The sequence below is a fragment of the Contarinia nasturtii genome, unplaced genomic scaffold (genome assembly GCF_009176525.2).
Source record: "Contarinia nasturtii isolate CC-2019 unplaced genomic scaffold, AAFC_CNas_1.1 Cnas_scaffold_810, whole genome shotgun sequence".
Lineage (NCBI taxonomy): Eukaryota > Metazoa > Arthropoda > Insecta > Diptera > Cecidomyiidae > Contarinia > Contarinia nasturtii.
In genome coordinates, this window is record NW_022198157.1 from 1,048,334 (window position 1) to 1,069,823 (window position 21,490).

At 34.1% G+C, this 21,490-nt stretch overlaps 4 protein-coding genes and 1 long non-coding RNA gene across 7 annotated transcripts; 2 read left to right on the forward strand and 3 right to left on the reverse strand.

Annotated features, from left to right (window-relative positions):
• The first annotated feature begins 342 nt into the window (after positions 1 to 342).
• On the forward strand, positions 343 to 9,303 carry LOC116342115 (transcription factor 15-like). Of its 3 annotated transcripts, none has more exons than XM_031769616.1 (4): positions 343 to 875; positions 8,043 to 8,150; positions 8,206 to 8,336; positions 8,400 to 9,303. In XM_031769616.1, the coding sequence occupies exons 2-4, from the start codon at positions 8,047 to 8,049 to the stop codon at positions 8,525 to 8,527; spliced, it is 363 nt and encodes a 120-aa protein (XP_031625476.1). In that variant the 5' UTR covers positions 343 to 875; positions 8,043 to 8,046; the 3' UTR covers positions 8,528 to 9,303. The 3 variants fall into 3 exon arrangements, with proteins under 3 accessions (XP_031625476.1, XP_031625475.1, XP_031625474.1); XM_031769615.1 differs by lacking the exon at positions 343 to 875 and adding an exon at positions 1,589 to 2,311; XM_031769614.1 differs by lacking the exon at positions 343 to 875 and having other exon boundaries at positions 7,973 to 8,150.
• Positions 9,304 to 9,388: 85 nt separating this feature from the next.
• LOC116342114 (protein singles bar) lies at positions 9,389 to 11,560 on the forward strand. The gene is made up of 5 exons (XM_031769613.1): positions 9,389 to 10,492; positions 10,618 to 10,730; positions 10,959 to 10,999; positions 11,069 to 11,168; positions 11,238 to 11,560. The coding sequence occupies exons 1-5, from the start codon at positions 10,255 to 10,257 to the stop codon at positions 11,313 to 11,315; spliced, it is 570 nt and encodes a 189-aa protein (XP_031625473.1). The 5' UTR covers positions 9,389 to 10,254; the 3' UTR covers positions 11,316 to 11,560.
• Positions 11,551 to 13,315, reverse strand: LOC116342113. Its single transcript, XM_031769612.1, has 3 exons — positions 13,203 to 13,315; positions 12,308 to 13,134; positions 11,551 to 12,237 (listed from the first exon to the last, which is right to left on the reverse strand). Exons 2-3 carry the CDS (start codon positions 13,124 to 13,126, stop codon positions 11,836 to 11,838), a joined length of 1,221 nt encoding a protein of 406 aa, XP_031625472.1. The 5' UTR covers positions 13,127 to 13,134; positions 13,203 to 13,315; the 3' UTR covers positions 11,551 to 11,835.
• Positions 13,316 to 13,869: 554 nt separating this feature from the next.
• LOC116342132 lies at positions 13,870 to 14,675 on the reverse strand. Its single transcript, XR_004201224.1, has 2 exons — positions 14,324 to 14,675; positions 13,870 to 14,261 (listed from the first exon to the last, which is right to left on the reverse strand). It is a non-coding gene; the product is annotated as an uncharacterized LOC116342132 (long non-coding RNA).
• A 203-nt stretch (positions 14,676 to 14,878) lies between these two features.
• On the reverse strand, positions 14,879 to 19,665 carry LOC116342031 (sterol regulatory element-binding protein 2). The gene is made up of 7 exons (XM_031769501.1): positions 18,942 to 19,665; positions 16,623 to 18,868; positions 16,346 to 16,499; positions 16,079 to 16,268; positions 15,865 to 15,976; positions 15,577 to 15,771; positions 14,879 to 15,486 (listed from the first exon to the last, which is right to left on the reverse strand). The coding sequence occupies exons 1-7, from the start codon at positions 19,075 to 19,077 to the stop codon at positions 15,061 to 15,063; spliced, it is 3,459 nt and encodes a 1,152-aa protein (XP_031625361.1). The 5' UTR covers positions 19,078 to 19,665; the 3' UTR covers positions 14,879 to 15,060.
• Positions 19,666 to 21,490: the final 1,825 nt, after the last annotated feature.

Below are 21,490 nucleotides of genomic sequence, written 5' to 3' on the forward strand. Positions count from 1 at the left end.
TTAGTCAATTTATTTTGGTTTATTAAAAAAATGAAAAGTTTGAAAATATAGCTAATATATAAATCTAACATTAATATTGAGACTTTTCAACACAAATTTAAGTTGAAAATATATTTACAATAGATGGCGTTTGTGTCTGCTCTAAGCTCATCATTGAAATTGATTGTAAATATATCTAGATCTATTGTAAATATATTTTCAACTTAAAGTTGTGTTGAAAAGTCTCAATATTAATGTTAGATTTTTGACATTAGCGGCAGCGTTGAGTAACACATTATTATCGTAACGAAGCATTGCCAGTAAGGTTATAAAAATAGCAAATCTAACATTACAATTGTAATAGCATTACAGCAATGCTTCGTTACAATTGTAATGTGTTACTGCAAAATGTAAATCTGTAGTGTGACGAACGAGGTCTACTTTTTCGATTCTTCGGCCAGTTTCAGATCGAGTGCGGTGAAGTATTTATGCAGAAGTAGACGGGCATTTAAGATTAGAATTTCTGAAAATTGGATAGTGTTACAATTCAATTTTCTTAACCATTTACAACGACACAGTAAACTTCGTCGCATTGAAGGAAATAGAAATCAGCACATGTCATGAACGTGATTTACATGTGATGTTATCACAAATAACATTTGGCAGTATTGAAAACTTCACATTGCACACGTATGTGGAAGAAATACCGGACACATCCCAATGGTCAACGATTTTCAAAAAACATCCAACGATAAAAAACCTTGCGCTTTCATCGTTTCATGATAATATAAGCGGAGTGATCACAACAGCCATTCTAAAAGAGGTGCCCTTGATGAATTGGTGCATTATTGTCAGTATTTTTCAAGCGATGATTTTTCCACATTTCATTAATTATCGTAAGTTAAATTAAGTTAATTTTTTTTTGAGCTCAAATAGTTAGAAATAAATACCAAAAAATTCTTCGTACTTTCGTAAGTCAATATAAGGTCGAATTCAAAATTGCTATAAACATATATTTATATTTTCTACGGTTTTACGTAGGCTGCTCCATATATTTCTAGAAAAGCATATACAACGCAATCGTTTTAGTGATTGATTTCGCTGTATACAGCTCATCAGTGCAGCTTTGTAGGCCAGTACCATCTGCATATCAAATAACAACTCTTGTGACCCAGTCAGATGGATAGGAGGACTGCCGGAAATAACCGGATAAGAAAATTCTCCAAAAAATTGAGAAAATAATTGTTTGCCCTTCAAAACATGTCACTACCAAGTGATATCAAGTGTTTTGAAAAATATGGATTGTACTCCATATTTATTAAGGAAAGAAAACAAAATTAATTTGTTATTATTTACGACAGATCGAATAAGATAAATTATTGGAACATTTTCAAGGAAATGAACAGCCTATACTTTTACTGACGCAATTTTTTAGCATTACCAAATGCCAAATCACAAACATTATGAAAACGCAATTGCATGTTGCAGTCAAATCCACGAAATGATTAATTTTGTTTTCTTTCCTTAATAGAATTAGTTATAATTTCTTAATGAAAAAATACAGAAAAAGAACAGAAAATGCAGATATTTTAATGCAGATTTCTTTTTGCCAGAAAATATACATTTTTTCGTGTTTTGAAAACACACACACATGACGATTCCCGTCGTGTCAATGCCAGTAGATTTGATAAGCTATAAAATGATTATTATCTCTAGTATTTGTAAGCCAATTTGAAATTGTATGTGAACATCAATTTGTTATGGGATTTTAATCCAGTCAAATGAAAACTAATATAATAATCACTCATGCTTGCAAAATGACACTGCGCGAATTGTAAACACAATTGTCTATTAGAATTAAGGTCAGTCTAGATAGCGATAATTGTCAAACATTCCAGTCAACAATCTCACCACGCCACTTGTGACCAACGTCACAACCGTTCCTGACGGGAAAGTATTCTGTTAACGCAGAAAAAAAGAAGGGAGACGTTCTTCTTCGTCGGACGGTCCGACTCGGACCGTCGCCCAAGTATGACCTATTAGAGAGTTGGTGCGCATTTTCGATAACGCAATCGATTTACCGCAAAACTAAGTCATTTAATTAGCGGGAGATTGCTTATGTATTTTCGCTGATCAAAAGAAGCGAAATACATTTATCCGACGAATTTCTTCTATCATCGGCGTGAAGTCGATGCACCATGTGAAACATCGAGACATAACCAAAGATTTGGAGCGAAATCCTCGCGGAAAATGAATTGCATTGCCGCGTGTGTTTTACATTCATTTGTTTTCTGGGCAACAACAACTTTATAAAAATTAGCGAGCTAGCAAAGTAAGTCCGTTTCAAATTATTAAATCTTTATATACATACACAGCGATTGTTTTTCATCACATTTGACAATATGACTCTTTTGATTAGCGGTGGAAGAAAAATGCCGATGGCAAATTGGCAATCGAAAATCAATGATATACATAAAATTCTTGGTCAGAATGAATTCCAACCAACTGAAATTTGACAAAAGTTATCGATGGATTTGAGGACAGTAAATAGCGGATGAGAGACTATACACACTATTTTAATCAAAAAAAATTGTGCCGGAAAATAATTCTATTCGAAAGTAGGAGGAAAACTAAGATACATGTCTCTTTAAATTTTTAAATTTTGTTGCCTAAGTGCCTAAGGTATGGATTCAAAAATAGCCTACTTTCTGAGCATATGAAAGGCACTCATGAATTTATCACTCATGAAGAGATGCGATTTCATACTCTGATGAAAGGTGCGGCAATGATTTATATATCGTTGGAAAGCTGCGAACTTCAGTTTTGGTCTATGTGTCATGTCTGGGAAAAAAATCGATGAAAATCGTAATTTTGTTTAAAAAAATGTGTGAATAACGATTAACGGCATTATCACAATGAAATTTTCATTTTTAATTTTCCAAAAATGAGAGAGGCAACGCAATATAAAAATTGTTTGTGTATTTGATTGCAAGCGTCACTGAAAATTTATATCGGATCATTTTCGGATCTGATGTGCAGCATTGCGTCACAGTGAGAACTTCCAAAGAAGTGTTTTTTACTTATAAATTTGATTTGTGAGATTTGGTTTTATAATCAACGAACAAACCGAGAGCTCCTTTCACAGAGTGTAACAATGAGTATAATTCCTTGTTTTCCGCCATACACCACAGCAAAATATGGAAACGTAATAAAATATTTATTAACAGGCAAAAATGTATAATATTTACATAATTATCATGTTTTTCTATCATTTATCCAATTGAAAAAGGTGCTAATGGAAATTTTCAAAACATTCTCGTTAAATTTCAATAACAAACATATTTTTCCTTTAAAAAATAATGAATTCCATCGTAAAATTGAAAATGTAGACGTTAGAAAAAGTCTGTTTTGTGAAGAATATTTTCATGCATTCAAAAAATATTGATAATAATTACCCTAGCAATTGGGTTTAAAGCATGACCTGTGATGACGTTACGATGTAAATATCGTGAAGAATAATATTATTATTCTGATTAAATATTTATATTTTGGTCGAGTCACCGTGATGGAAAGACTCGTTGTGAGTGGATGTCCTGTCATTCATTGGAGATATAGAGAATATTAAATAAACACGAAAATATTATCCCGTGTTTGTCGTCGTCCTCGTCGTCACCGGATGTCTTTATTCTTATCGCATTGCTGAGGTGGCGTGTGCAATATGGAAAATAATCGTGTCGTTGGAAGGGGAAAAAATTCAGCGCATTATGATAGGAATAAATTCCGATATTCGTTCATGATGATGAGGTCTGCAAGTAATTTTCTTTTATCGCTTGAAAGCGATTTCACCTCGTCTTAAGTTGAAAATATTTATTCAGACAAAATACCGTATCTGTCGCAATTTATTTAATAATTTAGGGAAAAAACATGAAACGAAATATGAATTTGAACATCGGAAGACTTAAAAAAACCAAATGATGAAAAGCGTGTTTGAAGAATGCTATCGTATTTTTTTTGAATTGTTTCTTTTTCATACCTCTGGGCAATAATAAATTCACGTTTTTCTTTCAATAAATTATGAGGTGTAAAACGTAACATATTTTGCGAGAGGGAAAAAACTCCATTGTACCCCAAAGATAATACGAACGGTATGAAATCGTTGAAGCTGTCAAATTAATTTGCACATAAACACATAAAACTGTCCAGAAACGACGGATATTATTTTGATTTATCATTATTCGGCTCGAAAGACAGCGGTTGGGTAAACCACTCCAAAAAAAACATCACGATCTAGTTCACGAAAATATAATGGTATTTTCTTTTCATGTCTGGCTTTTATCCTGCTTTTCATTTGTCGAATAAGTCGTTTTGACACGGGCACAAACAATTCGGTGTAAATTTGACCGAGTTCATGTGAGTGCATAATTGCATTTAGTTAATTTGCTTTGTTTTTCTTATTCTTATGATTTCTTCCTCTTTTGTCCGTGCATCGTGGCTCAAAGGTAGATGAAATACCTACGTTTCACCTCAATGATTTGGCGTTCCACCACTGGTTACATAAAAACAACAAAGGTATCATTTTAGAGCTGATGAATTTTCCAGTATTGACAAAGACATTTTATACTCTATTTCAATAAGATCTAGTATTACTTTACAGTTTGCTTCCACTCACTGTAATTTACAAACACTGCCAAAAATCGTGTACAGAGCTTGGTTTCTCTGAACAGATTAATAGATAAAATGCAATTGAAAGGGAGTATACAACACTTTTGTCTTTTTGTTCTCGTTAGAAAAAGCGTCCACATCACTGACGACGACATATCCTTGGATTGCTTTTTACGTGCGCTATACTTTCTTATTCAGTAAATAAGTACCCATTCCTTTTTGAAGTCCATTATCTAAATTGATTTGGATTGTAGTGCATTTTAAAACCACCACAAAACCAAAACCAAATTCTATAGCGAGGCATTCAAACCGCTTCAACAACAATGTCAATTCTTTGGTTGAAAATAGCAAAAACCAAACAGCCAAATAGTATAATTCCATATGCATTTAGTGACGTTTCATCTTCGTCGAGCCGTACCACCAGAGTTGAGTGATTAAAAGTTTTCTTTTTCGCCTTAAAAATTATTATAAGTCTCAGGAAAATGTATTTATTATTAAGTTTTTTTACGAATTTGACGTAATGTGTAGAAGGATGTTTGAGATTTTGTAAATTGAACGATGACAAATTAAAGCGACGGTTGACAAGATCCACAAAAGCAATTCCAAAAATGGTATAACGATGTCTACGCGAAATTTGTGTCTGGTTACGATTTGGCTATGAAAATACTGGATGAGCATTATCGATCTTTACAACTGATTTTTTTTTTTTGTAATTTAACGTCTGACCCAAAAAATTTCAATCAAATTCCCATTAGCCTGATGTGTCATAAAAATATATTGTTCTATATAAATGTGAGAGAGAAAAATAAATGTCAATGCGAAACAATTTGTTCTAATTTTAATGGATTCCGGTGCTCTCCGCACAATTCAATTGTTAGCAAATACACAATAAAGCATACTCTTTGTTGTGGCTTTGTGGCAAATCACAGCCAAATTACAATTAATGTTTGGGTGCATATTTTTTTGTGTGTCTATACGTTGGCTTATGTCGAAAATAATTAAAGTCAGTGAGGTAAATAGAGTTCAGCTGATGTTATCTCTGTGTTGCTGACAACATACTAATTTGATTATTTTTTACCGTCATTGTCGAGAGAATGGAAAAAAGCAATTTATTACACGAATTCCCATTAAAATTATATTCGGCATTTCGACCTGGAATCGTCGGAATCTCTTCAAGAGTCCTTCAATGAATTGATTTTTCTCTTTTCTGTCGGATGAAGAACAAACAATTTTTTCAGTCACAATCCAAAATCCACAGAAGGAATAAAAGCACCGTAAAGTGAATGTGTACTTGAGAAAAAAATTGAATTTTGCCAAAAGAAAATTCAAAAAATCCCATTTTCATTCGACAAACACAAACTTTAGATCACAACGTTTTTTTTTCTGCTAAAAAAAGAACCAAATTCACTTAAAACTCACATGTTCGAAAAATGCATTTCGTTTATTATTTAAAGAGAAAAAAGAGGAAGAAAAAAAATGAACGAATGAGAAAAAACATTTCTTTGGTGGATTTTTCAACTGCATCGAGAAAACCAATTGATGTACCATTCGCTCAAAGGTATATTGAGTGCAAACGGAACGTGAAAACGGTTGTGTGAATGATCCAATTCCTTTGGGCCATATCCAATTTATTTCATCTAACAGTCGAGATCTAAAGACTTCAACGAAACTACTTGTACTTTTGCTCATTTCCGTCGCTCGTCCTTCTCCACCGCCCGTCGTAAGCGCGTGTTCCACTTTGTCGTTCTTTATTGGTAAAATAATTCTTCTCTCTTTTTTTCTGCTTTAAATTTCGTGAAGCTATAACATCATCGTTTAGTGTCTGCGGTTACAAGGATAACAAACACCTTTAAATACACTCTCTTTTTTTTCATCTTGGAACATTTTCAATTTGTAAACCACATTTCAAGCGCGCGCACACACAACAAAATTAACTGCTGCCTTTGTTCACGCTGTAAAGAAGCATGTATTCGAAAGGAAAATTGAACAGATCACAAAAAGGATGGAACAAATCGCATGTCAGCTATGTACAGTGAAAATTGGGATTTTTTTTGTTTTTTTTTTTTTCAGTTTGAAACTTATTAATTAAATTACTGCAGCTGCAAATTAACTACTCTGAAATTGGTGTGATTTATTGATTTTGAATCGCGTGCTTGCTTTTAATTACACAACGATATGTATTGGTTGTTACACTAATTTTACCAAAAGTATCGGAAGTAATTTAATTACTTCGCTACGTTCTCATTTAACCTTTTTTTCCAGTTCGCAATTCCATTTGGCACACAATCAAAACGGCACAGATTTTCAAGATACACACAGAGAGTAATAGAAGTGGAAACAAGGTATAAATTAGATGGAATTGTTGTATCACGGTAAAAGTCACACCCAACATACATCGTCGAACGAAAACGATAATGGCAAAATTTATTGCTTTTTTCTGCCGATAGAAAGCCAATTAGTATGAGCAATACATGTATGTGTATTTTTGAATGCTTCGAGCATGAAAAGTAAGCCAAAAAAGTAAATCTGTCCTTCTGCTTTCCATTTCATTGTTCAATGAATCAAAGGGACAACCAAATTCTAAATGTATCCAATAAAAAACGAAAAAATTTAAATTAAAGAATATTTTAGTAATTGCATCGACAAACAGCCTGTTCTCTAAATAGATAGAACACGTGCATCGTTCATATTTCACTGTTTTTTCCTTCTTCTCTCATCTCTATTTACAAGGTCAATCGCAATCATCACTTTAAATGCTTACATTGGAGTGCATCGATCGTTGTCATAATATTGACAGCTGTTTTTATCTTTGTTAATTTGTTTACCATATTGAACTCGGCAAAGTCGCTTGGATTACCCATGCAACACAGGATCTTCTTTCCTCTCTCTGGAATAATTTTTCAAAATTGAACGTCATTAAAACAAATTGAGATAACAGTGCAGCAATGAAAATAGACAAAGAGCCGCTTGTCATTCGATGCCGAACGAATTGCCGTTTAATATTTTATTCTCGCTTCATTTGCCACTTGCTTCAATGCGTTCGCATTCATCCCGCTCGCACAACTTTTCAATAATGAATTTTGCCAAATGAATGATGAGCGCGGCGAGCGCGCATCAGCAATTAAACCGACAATCAGATAAATTACCACATCAGTTCAGAGATCAAAAGGAAGCTGATAAATTATTGCTATTACAATTTATGCTTTCAGCGTGTCATCAATGAGGCAAAAAGCTAATTTGTTTTCATTGGAATCATTTTTGATGTTGTTGTTTTTTTTTCTCGAACTATAAAAACGGCTTCCAACTTCATTGCAATCGACTGTGGGATTTAGTTGCATTTGTTAAGTCGTCGATGAAAGTTGCCTTTTTTTTTCTTTCTTAAGTGCGATTTTAATTTGTAGAGCAATGAAACCGGGACCAATTAAAAGAAACACAAACTCCGAATATGCTGTTCAAACGCCAGTGATTCGACATCAGGCCAATGCGCGGGAAAGACATCGCACACATAGGTTTGTTTGGACTTTTTTTCTGCCTCAACACTTTTCAAACTATGTTTTTTTTTAGTGTAAATTCCGCATTTTTAACATTGAGAGAATTAATTCCAACCGAACCAAAAACACGAAAACTATCGAAAATTGAAACACTTCGATTGGCCAAAAGTTACATCGAACATTTATTTGCAACGCTGATAACAGGTATAATCATGCAAAATTGTCTGTAATTTTACCGAATAAACAACTGTTCCTTCAAATTCACAGGCCAATCCACCAAACCATGTTTATATGCAGCACAAATGAATATGAACAATTCATATAATCATATACCACGAACGAGGAACATTTGCACATTTTGTGTTGCCACAAAACATCAACTCGAAAATCCTTGAATGTGAAGCAATAATTTATAAATCAGTGCCTCATTATCCAAAAATAGTATTAATTAGAAGAAAAAAAATACAAATCACATTATTCTCGTTAAACAAGTGCACTTCAACTATTTTGGTATACAAAGTGTGAAAATAATGAGAAAATACTCGATTTATCCGATCCAATTGAGTGGTGAAAATGTGCTCTTTAATGAAACGATTAGACTCAAAGTAGCTTGGGCTGTACATGCTCTCTGAATAATTCTATGAATTATTGCAAAAACTGTTGGTATTTGAAGTTTTAAAATAGTACAGTAGATCAAATGTGTACTATGTACCCAAATGTGTAGCGAATGCAAAAGTGGACATGAAAGAGGTTAAAGCCGAAATTAGATTTACATTACACTGAAAGAGAACTATAAACACTTGAAAATTGCCACTTTAACGAATAGAATGTCAGATCAAACACGAGCAAGTAAATTAATTTAAATCGTTCTGGTTCCGATTTTAAAATAAATATCGTCGATTAAAAACTAACAGATCAAAATGGTTAAATTTTATTTTTAAAATAAATTTATGGTGAGCAAAATTTAATAAAAAAAAATTGAATGCCACTTTTAATCGTTTTCAACCGAAAACAGCTTCGATTGGGAAAAATAGATACATAAACACTTGCTGACTTCGTATTTGCAATCAAAAATGTTTATTATATGAAAAGTCTATATTAGTATTTCGTGTACAATAAACTGTGCCATTTCACTTTGTATATATTCATAAAATGAGAAAATAAAAAGTCAACACCATTAAAAAATCAACTTTCATCAATTTAAATTGACATAACAACGATATTGCTGAAATATTAATTAGATGATATTAAGAATGTTTTATACTACGATATATTGTGGTAATAAATGAGGTTTCTTTCATTACTGCTATCGCATATGTGATCGTTTTTTTTACTACGCGTACAATTTTCCAGAGACCTCCCTCCGCTCAAATTTGTGTGTTATAAATAGAAAGCATGAATCACATTTTAGAATGAATTCGGCCAAAAACGTAAAATTGCCTTATATTTTAACACGTCTGTATGATGCACAAATGAGAAAAAGAAAAAAAACGTAAGAATTTGTAGTTCAATGTGACGATTCATGTATTTCATAAACATCCGCTGTGGAACGGTAAACATATTGAGTCTCATTTGTGCACATGTATGCAACAGCGACAAGGGATAGATGTCAATGAACACCGATTTATTCAAAACTGAGGATCGTTCAGAACTTATCTAAAAATAAATAATCAAGAGACGGACGAAAACATCTTGACTTACTCAGCTCGTTTTGGAGCGCTCTGTATAAGGTTATGGTTTTGTGATGCGATGACGTTTACCGCTATTCAATATCTTACAGAGACCATCGCGTGTATGCACACAGCAGCCAATGCATTGGTATTTGCGTGTGCGTTATTTGAATCAGTTCATTGCGTTTTAGTCACGGGCGTCTCACTCACAAGCCGGTATTGTGCGTGCATCAACAAAACATATTTTTGTGTGACTAAATTGTGTGTTTTTGTTCTTTGTTGTGGTCAGATTCGATTTTAGTCGAAAAAATCATAGTGAAATAAGTTTAAAAAAAAAAAATCAAGAAAGAAATTGACGACCGTCTGTACTTCGAGGCAATTTCATTGTGCAACAAAACCGATTTCATCATTCACAAAAATCAAACAAAAATAGTGAAAATCACAGCGATAAAATGCCAACAATAATTGGAATGCCAACACAACGATCGGCAAGAATTGCACGACAAAACATCATGGAAGATGGTGGTGGTGGAATCAAAATTTGCTGTTGTCGCTTGTTCACTTGTGTCAATTTGAACTTTTTGTCAACGAATCATGGCCTGATGAAAATTAGCGAAGTGATTTTGGGATCGTGTTGTCAAACATTGTTGGTTCGATTTGGATTGGAATCGGCTGCGGATATTGGACAAGGTAACTTCCAAATTTCATTTCAGACCCATTTTAAATTATTTTTCTGGTTTTGGTCGCTGTAAAGAAAACAGAAGTGTACATACACAGAGTGTCTAATTTAAAATTTGTTCTTTTCATTTGTAAAGCGTTCAACACATTCCTGACCACGGTTTCATCGTGCCTGCTGACCTCATCACTTTTGCTATTCTGCTACCTTATTTCCACTCGCACATTCAATCTGGTTCGACAGTCACTGTTTGTAAGTATTTTTTTTCGTAATTTGACTACAGAGCTGTTATTGGCACCGGAGAATGTTGTTGTGGGCATTCACTAGTATCCACATTTATTCCATACAATTTTTCAAGTACAGCATCTGATTACAAGAAATTGCATGCAAGAAAAGTACCCACACTTCAGCGGTACCTATAACAGCTCCATTTCGATGTAAAAGTGCCAATTAATTGATTTTTTGCTGTGTCATTTATAGGAAATCTTCTACAATCTCTGTGCCTGCTTCATGTACTTCAGGTTTGTTTATTAATTTGGTTTAATTATTATTTATTATTTAATAAATTTTATCTATTTTATTATTTTTAGTGCTTCGTTTTACATGGGATTCACCACTTCGTTTTGGCTATACCCCAAATTCGAGTTGCAACGTGCCTACATGGCATATCCGGCGATGACAGCAGTATATGTGAGTTAAAGACGACATTTAAAATTGAGTGTAAGCAAAACTAACCCATTCGTTTTCATCCATTTTCAGTACATTGGTTTCATGCTGGGTATAATCCATGGCATCGACTGCTATTTGGCGTATAAATTTTACAAAGGCTGTTTGTAAATCAATCGCTCTGCTCACTTACCAGACAGATGACAAAACGTCCGCAGACGCTCAAAGCAAAAACTTTATTTAGATTTATGTCGAAAAGAAAAATCTTTCATTTTAATCGGTTTCATTTTCGTATAATTTATTTACGATTGTTTTTAAGTTTTATCAATTTTTATGTATTTTTTTTTTAAATAGTTAAGTATGATTTCAAAAATAAATAGCAAAAAGTCCAATTTTCCAAACGGGATACTTTGAAACAAAAAAAAAATTCTATGTTTAATTGAATCATCAAAATTCAACTGAATTTAACTTCTGATACATTTTGATTTTGTTTTGCTCTTAATCTTAACCTTAGAAATTCATTGTCTGTGACATTATTAAAACTTAAACATTTTGCATCGATTCTTTTTTTCTCGATATTTTCAGATTTAAATATAAATTATTCAGTTTCAGTCGATTATTGTTGTCTTTCCAGTTCTAATTACGTTTAGAAATAAATTGAGTGTAATACGATGAGTCAACTTAAACTATATCAATGTTTTCGCCGTTGGCGTTGTTTTTCTTCCCATTTCTTACGCAATTCGGGAACATCATCTTTTAGTATAGGATTCAAATGTGACAATGGTTCCCACGAATCGTAATCCGACGAATAACCGGTCCAATGAACCAATACCTCCTCTTTGCCCCATCTCTTTCTATATTCAAGCAGATCCTCGACTTCGTATTCTTCCGAAGAATCACTTGACGTTGTACTTTGTGATGAATTGTTTTTCGATGCTTCTTTTTTCACATGTGTCTTGTCAACCTCCTTCGAATTGTCTTTTATCGGCTTTTCGATTGTCTCCGATGTTTGTACTTTGACATTCGATTCCAAATCATTGCGAGGTTGCTTTGCCATATTGCCTGAATCCGAACCTTTTCGCTTAAGCGGGTTCTGCCAATAAATAAGAATTTATTCACCAAAAATATATAAAATTTATTTTTACGCAAAAAAAAAAGCTCACCTCTTTTGGTTCTTCTGTTTTCATGGTATTTTTATCGGTGACATTGGCGAAATGTAGATTATTGTTGTTGACAGTGGTATTGCTATCGTTGGTTGGCCAATAATTATAATCGATATCGTGGATGGTTTCACTTTCCTTCAAATACTCTAATAATTCGGTGAGATTCAAGCATGGAATTTTAAAACTGGACATTGGTATCTCGTGCTCCAAAACGTCCAACAAAAATCGCAAATACATAGCATCCATGTTTTTGAGGATGGTTACGGGCAATTTTTTTGGTAGGATATTTTTGTCAAACAATACATGCGACGGAACATACCGATTGTTTTCCGTTGTTACATACGGCAATACATAACTTTTTGTTATGAGCAGTTCAGATTCGGACGACAGTATTTCGATTTTGGCCATGTTACCTTTCATTTGATATTGCGTGCCCAACTTTGATTTCTCTGTGCAATCGCGTACATATTGGAAAATGTTGAGAACGTCTTGAATGTTTATCAAATTATTTGGTTGTTTCTTCGTTTTGAATTGGTACGGGTATTTTCGATCATTGTGGATCAAGTTTATTTCTTCCATCAAATTTTCTTCTTCAGTGTTCATTTTGTAGCCTTTTAAAAAGCCAAAATCATGAAGATACGGACGCAATTCTATGTATGTGCCTTTCATAAACTGTACAAAATGCCATATATGGATTGACGTTGGACTCCATTTGTCGTTATTTCGATAGATATACGGAATGTATACTTTTGCCGGTTCATCAATTACCTCGTAACCAAAGTGGCCGCGAAGTGTTCGTTCATTGGTCGATTGGTCCATTTTTTCAACTACAAATTCATTTAGATGAATATGCGTACCAATAACGTAACAAAATTTTAAAAGAACGCCATCTTACCTTTTAATTATATGTGTATCCTGCGATTTAACCGGAATACTGTCTTCTGATGTGATGCACAACTCACTCTCAATGCGAATGTCATTCTTTTTAGTTATTTTGACAGATCATCGAACATTTCGCGCGTAAAACAAGAACCGAACACACAATGGACACAATACGGGTCTCTCTTTCTGTATGCTACAATCATACGCAGCACACAATACTGATAAACGACATGTATTTCGTACAGTAAGAAAGAGAGAACAAATGCAATAGCTTTATAGTTCGAAAGATAAGCAAATAGTTTTTCAAGCATGTTGATATTTTTCATGTTTCAACTGTTTGCTTTGATGTTATGTCCTCGTCAACGTAAAATATTTTAAAATTTTAAAATGACAAAGAACACTAATTTGAAATATGTATTCGATTTATACATGAAAATATGTTCTTTAAATGAAGATTTCTTCGAACAGAATTGATGCAAAATTTTGATTCTCAATTATTCATATCTTCTTTTGTTGTTTTCCATTCGATTCATTTGTTTAAAAAAAATCGTTTCTAAAAGGTTTCTCTTAAAAATGCTGTTTATTTATCATGAGTCAAGTACTGTATGTATCAAAGTTCACCATGAAAACGTGTCTATACATCTTTGTCTTGGGCTATTCAATGTGAAAAAAAATTAAACTTTCTTATTCAAACAATGTTTGACAAACATGAATATGCTCGTCGCTTTATTAGAAATTATCTAAAATCGTACAAAGTTACAAAAAAATTGCACTTGAACCAATTAATTGACTGCATTAGCTACTAATTGATTGTAATTGTGTCATTAGTTTCTTCTCATTCGATCCCATTTGCAAAGCGGCGAGTTGATTGGAACACATGTTCCACCAAATATTCGAGTTTCAGCGTGACCCGGTGAGCATAAACATCCGCGATAACATTCCGGCTCACATAAATAATTCCATGTACTGCACGTTGTGTTACACAAATTTCCACAATACGTATACTGACGATTATATCCACATCGATCACCTTCCGCATAGTGTATAGTTATGTCTTTGGTTTTATGCACCTCTGAAAAAAATGGCACCAAACCATGTATATTTTTGCAATCGACAAAATAATAATAATCATACCGTACCCATTGACCGTGACTAAAAATAAAACGATTGAAATGCACAACGTTCGAAACATTTTGCAATTTATGGCTCGATCAACTGTATGCGATCAACTAACCTGAGCGGAACAGATTAAACTGCGATAAGATGACGGTGATAGAAATAAATGGACTGGTGGGCAGTGAATCTATTATACAAATACACTTGTTATCTCATTGAAGTAATTGACGCAACAATAAATAGCTGTTTGTATTGTCCAAAATGAATTGCACTCCATCAAATCGAATGAAGCAGCAATGAGCTCATTGTATTCAAATATAAATGTGTGTAGATTGCAAACATCCTGAAAATACAAAGCGCCTAATAAATATTTCTTATTAAATGGATTAGTGTAAAGTCGTGGACGGACATGGTATGACGTTGACTCGAACGGATCTAATTATGGAACTTTTTTGTTGTACAAACTCAAACATATACAAATCTTCATCATCAAATTTTGACAGTTGAAACTGAATAGTAATTCCGTCTTCTGAATGATTCTATCAAAAATAATTATTCACAGATTCAGTGGTATATAGTGCATTACACAAAAAAATAATGTGTTTTTTTTATTTTTCTACAAATCAAAAAAATAATTCAAAAATATTCACTTAACATTAATAATATACATAAACTTAATACTTATATGAAACATGTATCTTAATGTTAGTAAATCTTCAAAACGATATTAACATTTATCCACTTAATAAATTAATTCAATCGGTTGAAACGGTGGTGGTGCGAAACGTTTGCATGAGCTTATAGCAATCGTTTAGTTTTTTTCGATTGCCGATTTTCTTCAGTGTTTTCGCCGCTTCGGCTAACATGCCCACCCGTTCGCCAGGTAAACAAAGTAAAGGGGTCGGCAAGTATTTGCATGCAACGTACGTGGCCAAGGCCCTTTCACGTTCACCATCTACTGCGACCGCCGAATTTTGACCACATCGTCTTCTATTCAAATTTTCATTGGAGTTATTGTTCTGGGTGTCTTTGTTGCCACTGCCACAATGGAAAGTGGATCGGTTATTACGACGATATTGCTCGTGAAAACTTCGATCTAGCAATTCTTGCGTGTATCCGGGTGCGGCACCGGCCATCAATCGTGACACAGCCTCATAGAGGTAGACTCGGGATTTTGCCGTCTGCAATTTATTATTGAAAATTTAATTGAAAATTATTATTATTATTATTTTTAGGTTCATAAAATGTGAAATATGAAATGAACTACTAACCGGTATATAATCAATGATGCAATTCAAATTATTCAAATCGGCCTGAAATTGCTCCAATAGTTTGCCTTGGAGAGATGGATTGCAAAATACTAGATTGTTATTTTCGTCATCGGAACAGGTCTTTGAATTTTGCTCCATTTCCCAACATGTTGTACGAGTCTCTAGCAGCCAATCGCAGATCAGCAACTGAACGAACTGTAATGAATTTAAAAAGATACATTTTCATTTTTTTTTTGAACAAAAATGAGAAAAGAGAGGTTTTTTTTCTATTTTGAAAATATCACCTACCAGAATTTTGTCATTTTTAGTAGCTTTGTTATAAACCAATGATTCGGTAAACATTTTGCTCGTACAATTACACAAACTCCAAATTTTTGGTACGCTCGCCTTTTGCTTCATTCTGTCAATTATAAAGAGATATATTGGAAATCATGAATAAATAACATTTCATTTCGATACAAGATTTGAATTGGTTTTCTAGTGTGAAATACATGCCACTTACGCCAATAATTTCTTTGCACAAAAAATGGTAACAGCTGCACGAGCCAATGGATCCTTTGATTCACGCAGGGCCTTTGGAATTCTGACCACATCTTCAAACATTTTATCAGCCAATGCATCGTCACCCAGAAGCCAGCATGCATCAATACTAAACAGATTTGACCACCAGAGAGTCAACGGATCTTTACAATCTAATGAAAAGATAAAAAAAACGTTGATCGAATAAATGCAAAAAAATCGTATTTATAGAAAAATCGTGAAAACTTACTTTCTTTGAGCAGCTCAGAATAATTCAAGACATCTCTGACTATAGTTTCATCATTGCATTCCATTGCAATACACGATTTTATGTCATTGTTTGATGTATAACTGACTCCAACCAAGCATTGCAGAGCACATTTCAGTAAATGTTCATTGTAGCACTTTAAAGGCAAACAGATTTTTTTTTTTTAAATTATTGATAAAAACATCTCTTTAAAATTGGAATAATACATCTTTAAAAAGATTTCCTTTTATGAAAAAAAAAAAATGATTTTAATACTTACTGCAAATACCGCCGAGAGTGTGTCAAGTGAATTAATTTCGCTGCTAAAAATTGACGGTGACCCGATGTTCTCCAAAATTGTGTCAAATGAGAATTTGCAAATAAATTTGTAGCCGTAGGCATTGTTAAAAATCCAATTATATTTTGGTGGTAATTTTTGTCCGCACAATAACATAGCTTCGTTACGTGCTTTGTACAAATAGTATCGGCTACAAATCCAACTGAAGAAGTATACATAATTCTTTCTGCATCTCAGTGCTGCCGTCAAATAAACGTCGATCAATGTAAGTGGTGCGATATTTCTGGTCACTTCGGCCATATTAACCGCATACATAGACAAGATCAATCCGCACCCATCCTTCATATTTTGACTCAAATGAATTTGATTGCATCGATTCAAAATGATGGCCAATTCTTGTGCTGAATTCAGTGCGTCTTTTTGTGTTTCATCTGATTGTATGATGCGTCCAAATTTACGTGAAAGCCATGGGCCAAATCGTAAACGATGCGCACAACACCGTAAAAATTGCCAAATTGTCATTGGAATCAGTTCGAACCATGATTGTGGCAAAGCAACTCCCAGCATTTGTAAGCACTTCTCATACGCATCCAGTGCCGCTTTGGCATTCCCTTGGTCAAATTCCGTATCGGCAATTAATTTTTGTTTGAAATATTTATCAGCGGCCGGTGAACGGAAGTTCATTACAGGATCACTGTGATAGCATAATTTCACCAAACAAACGGTCAAGAGAATGATATTCAAAACGAATGCCAAAAATGAGCTGCTGATTTGTTGCCACATGCCTTGGAAAAAGTTAACATTATCCGAATCAACCGTCAAAATGCCACGACGCACTGGGCTGTATTTTCCATCAAACATACTGGCACCGTTTGATGATGCTGAATCCGATAGTAAGCTGGCCAATGGATTAATCGTGATGATGGCAAACATAAAAGCGCACAATGTTAATTTGGAAATAGAGCTCATGCCATGGTTAATATTTTCCATATCCGATTTCTTATTACGTTTGGGTGGACAATCGATTTCGGTTGAAATTTCATCGCTGCCAAGTGGCGAGAGTGGCATCGAACCGGTATCTGAATGGGCTGGTGACAAAGATGGATTCGATTCGTCACTGGTTGGTGGCGATGTGTTACCGTACTCTGAACCAGAACCAGTCGATGAATTTGTATAACGACGCTTGTGTGGATTAACTGTTCTTTGTAGAAGTAGTGTTTTGAGTGAACTTTCATCGGCGGCAATTGGTCCTTGGGCCAATAGCAATTCACGTAAACGTGCATTTTGCAAACGAAGTTCATAATTTTCGCCCTCCAAATCGGTGATTTTTTCAATTGATTTCTTTAAAATTGCCGATTTATTCAGTTTTCCCTCCTCTCCCACCAGCATATTTTTCAATTCGACAATTTTATCATTAATCGATGTTCGATAGCGACGTTCAATTGCATTATGCGTCGTTCGTTTTTCTTTTACTTTCGGTGGTTTTTCTTGTTCTTGTTCAACCATTATCGTTGACACAGGGACTTGTGTTAAAATTGTGCCATTTGTTGTGTTAATCAATTGTACACTTTGCACTGAATTACTTGATACTGGTGTTGCATTTGCATAGACAACCGTTGGTTGCAAAATAATCGGTTTACCATTATTTTCCAACACTTTATTTGTATTTAATAGCGCACCACTTTGCACCACTAGCGGTTGTGTTGTTGTCTCGCTCACTTCGCAATATTTTTGTGTTTGTTGAAAATTTGCCGTGTCCACATTATTAAAAACCATTTGTATTGGTGTTAAACCATTCAATACTTGTTGCGATTGCATCGATGCAGTAGTTGTTGCCACAAATGAATTTGCGCTTATTGGAGTGTTTGCAATTTGATAGACAACCGTTTCCAGTTGATTTGGATTTTCGGCCGTTGTAATGTGTGTCGGTGATGATGAAATTAGTTGCGGTATTGATGTTGTATTGGTGGCGGTGATGTGTGTAATTTGTTGTGGAATCGTCGTCTGTGGTTGTTGTTGTTGTATAGCTGCCGGCTTAAGTATTGGTTGCGCAGTAAAATCACTGTAATTAATGCTTGCATTCGATGACGAAAGCAGTGGATCGTCAATATTTCGTGGAATATATGGCGTATTATTGTCGGCGGCAGCATTCAAATCATTCAAAAACGAATTTATATTCACATCGTTTTCATCAAAATCAAACTTATTTATGATTTCGTTGAAAATATCTAAAATAAAAAAATCGACGAAAATAAAGCATCTTCTTTCAAAGAAAACCTGAAAAACTATCAATTAAAATACCTTGGGGTAAAATATCGTCTTGTGTATCTAATCCGGAAACAATATCGTCGTCTTTAACAAACTGAAGCAGATTGTCTGAAACCATAACGTCGTCTGTTTCCATAGCTGTCGGGTGCAACCATTTAACTGAGTCCATTGTGTCGAACGACCTATTTTTTTAAATCGCGCGTCAAAACGCGTGATTACCTTCGTACAAAAGTCAACCTTTACGATTACACCAATGATTCAATATTGTGTGTCTCCTTGAGTATGAAAATCACGAAAAGTTTCAGATTTCTTTTTATTCTCTTTTGGACTTAAATTCTCGTTTGCACACTGTTTTTATTACTATTTTTAATATAACAATTTAAACTTAAAAAAAGTCCTGCACACTATTGTGTATTGTGATACCGTCTGTTCGCATCGAATGTTTGTATCTGAATAATAATAACAACTCTACATACACATTCACTCATCGTCCAATCAAAATAAATCGCATGTTGTATCGTACGATTGTGACGTCATAACGTCTGATTCATGAAATGTCAAAATCCATTCGCATCAAAACAAATCCACGCGAATTTTTTACTCATCACCATCAACTCTTTTACTGAACAACTCAAAAGATTTTTCTATTTGCCGATAAAATTTCACACTTTTGAAACAAAACGATCGTTTGGAATATCTAAAATAACGATTATCGATTGAATTAAGCGATTTTTAATGGCTTATACCGACAATTGATGATATATTTTGAACTCAATGTGATGAAATCTAATTGATACGAGCCGTTGCTGTCAATGTCAAACAAATTTCACGTTCAGTTTTCGTGATACTCACGACGGCCATTCTAGTACGCTAAATGCGACTTCTATTCCGAAAATTTCAAAGCAGTAAAAAATATGACAAAAAATGTACAGTTTTCTTCATTTTTTTCTATTTTTCTTGTTTTTCTTCTTTGTTTATCACTCAAAAGTGATATTGAATTATTTGACAAGATAATTTCTGTTTTTATTTTCTTTTGATGTACTTGGCTCGCGGCTGAAAACTCTTCAAGCTCATTTTCAATGCAACGAATATTTTCAGGTCATGATTTTCTTTTGTCTTAACATAATACAAGCTTAGCAACAATAAACGACAAATATGCGATTCGCTAACGAAAATGTTGCAATGTTGCTTTGTGTGTCATCATTTTCCTTTTGGCAATCACTTCATTTCTTTCTTCAGCTGTATTGCAAACGGAAGAAATGCCAACATTTGTAGGGAAAAAGCGAGAGAGATGGGCTGGAGATTTGTTCGTCTTTCATTGTCATGAATGAATGAGGGTCGATTGGATTGGATGGCAAAATATGAATACATGCACAGATGCTTGAATAGAGAGCGATTTGAAAGAAACGAAATGAAAAAAAAAACACAAATATTGCGTACGCATAGAAGATTGTAGCGAAATTGGTTTCTTGCGCTTCAACACTTCATCGCATCAAAAGCATCGATGAAATATGGATAAATAGTCCAAAATATTCAGTCGTCGTTGATAGTTGCAATTTTTCGGTGTTTGCATCATCTCACGGACATTTCGCACATATATTGTTTTGTTGATTTCCATCTAAGTCGCAGTGAACACATTAAATTCGTTGCGTGGACCATCGCGTTGATTGATTTTTTTTATCTGGAAAATTTTCAGAAGAAGTGGTCAGAAGCCACGTGATTACGTGATTTTGGTGGAAAACTCAATTTTGAAAAGAAAAACGCACAAGAGAAAAAATCAAAAAAATATGGATCCACAAACATCAACAACTGTACAGTCATCATTTCAATCGTGCAGCGACGAATCATTCGGCAACGATATGGCCGACATTGAACGCAAAAAACTCTACTTTTTAGAGCGAATGGTCAAAGAGCAAGAAAAAACCAATTCCCGTTTACATTCAATTATTGAAAATCAAAAGCAGCAATTCCGCAATCATGATAGAATGATAGACCTTCTTTACCGTATCGCGTTCAACAAGTAAACGATTGAAAGCAGCAAACAGCAAACAAAAAAATTCACATCAAAAGAGAGATAGAGAGAATTATTATTTTGTTTGGAAATCGAATCGTCTATTGAATTCATATTTCGATCGTGAATGCAGAATTAAAAACGTGATTTAACGCAAACAATCACCACGATATGAATTGATTCATTGTTCATTTGGCAGCCGCAGCAGCAGTAGCAGTAGAAAAAAAAGTCTCTCAGAAAGTACTTTTAGCCTATCACTTATCATCGCTCCAACCAACAACAATAAACAATTACTGCTGCAGCATTGTGCTCTGTTTTCTATTATTAAATCCATGTACTGCTTGTTGTGCTTTGTGTATTTGATGTTTGCTGTATTTACCCGCACAACAGCACAAGGATAAAAGAAAATCGCAAATTAAAAAAAACTTTCCATTCTCATCGCAAGTACATGTTATATACCGTGTCTCTACCGTCACTCTTTTTCTCTGTGTGTCTGTTATTCTCGCCACGCACAAATTCATATCGACTATACAAAATAGAATAGAAATGAATCGAAAATGGTCTTAATTGC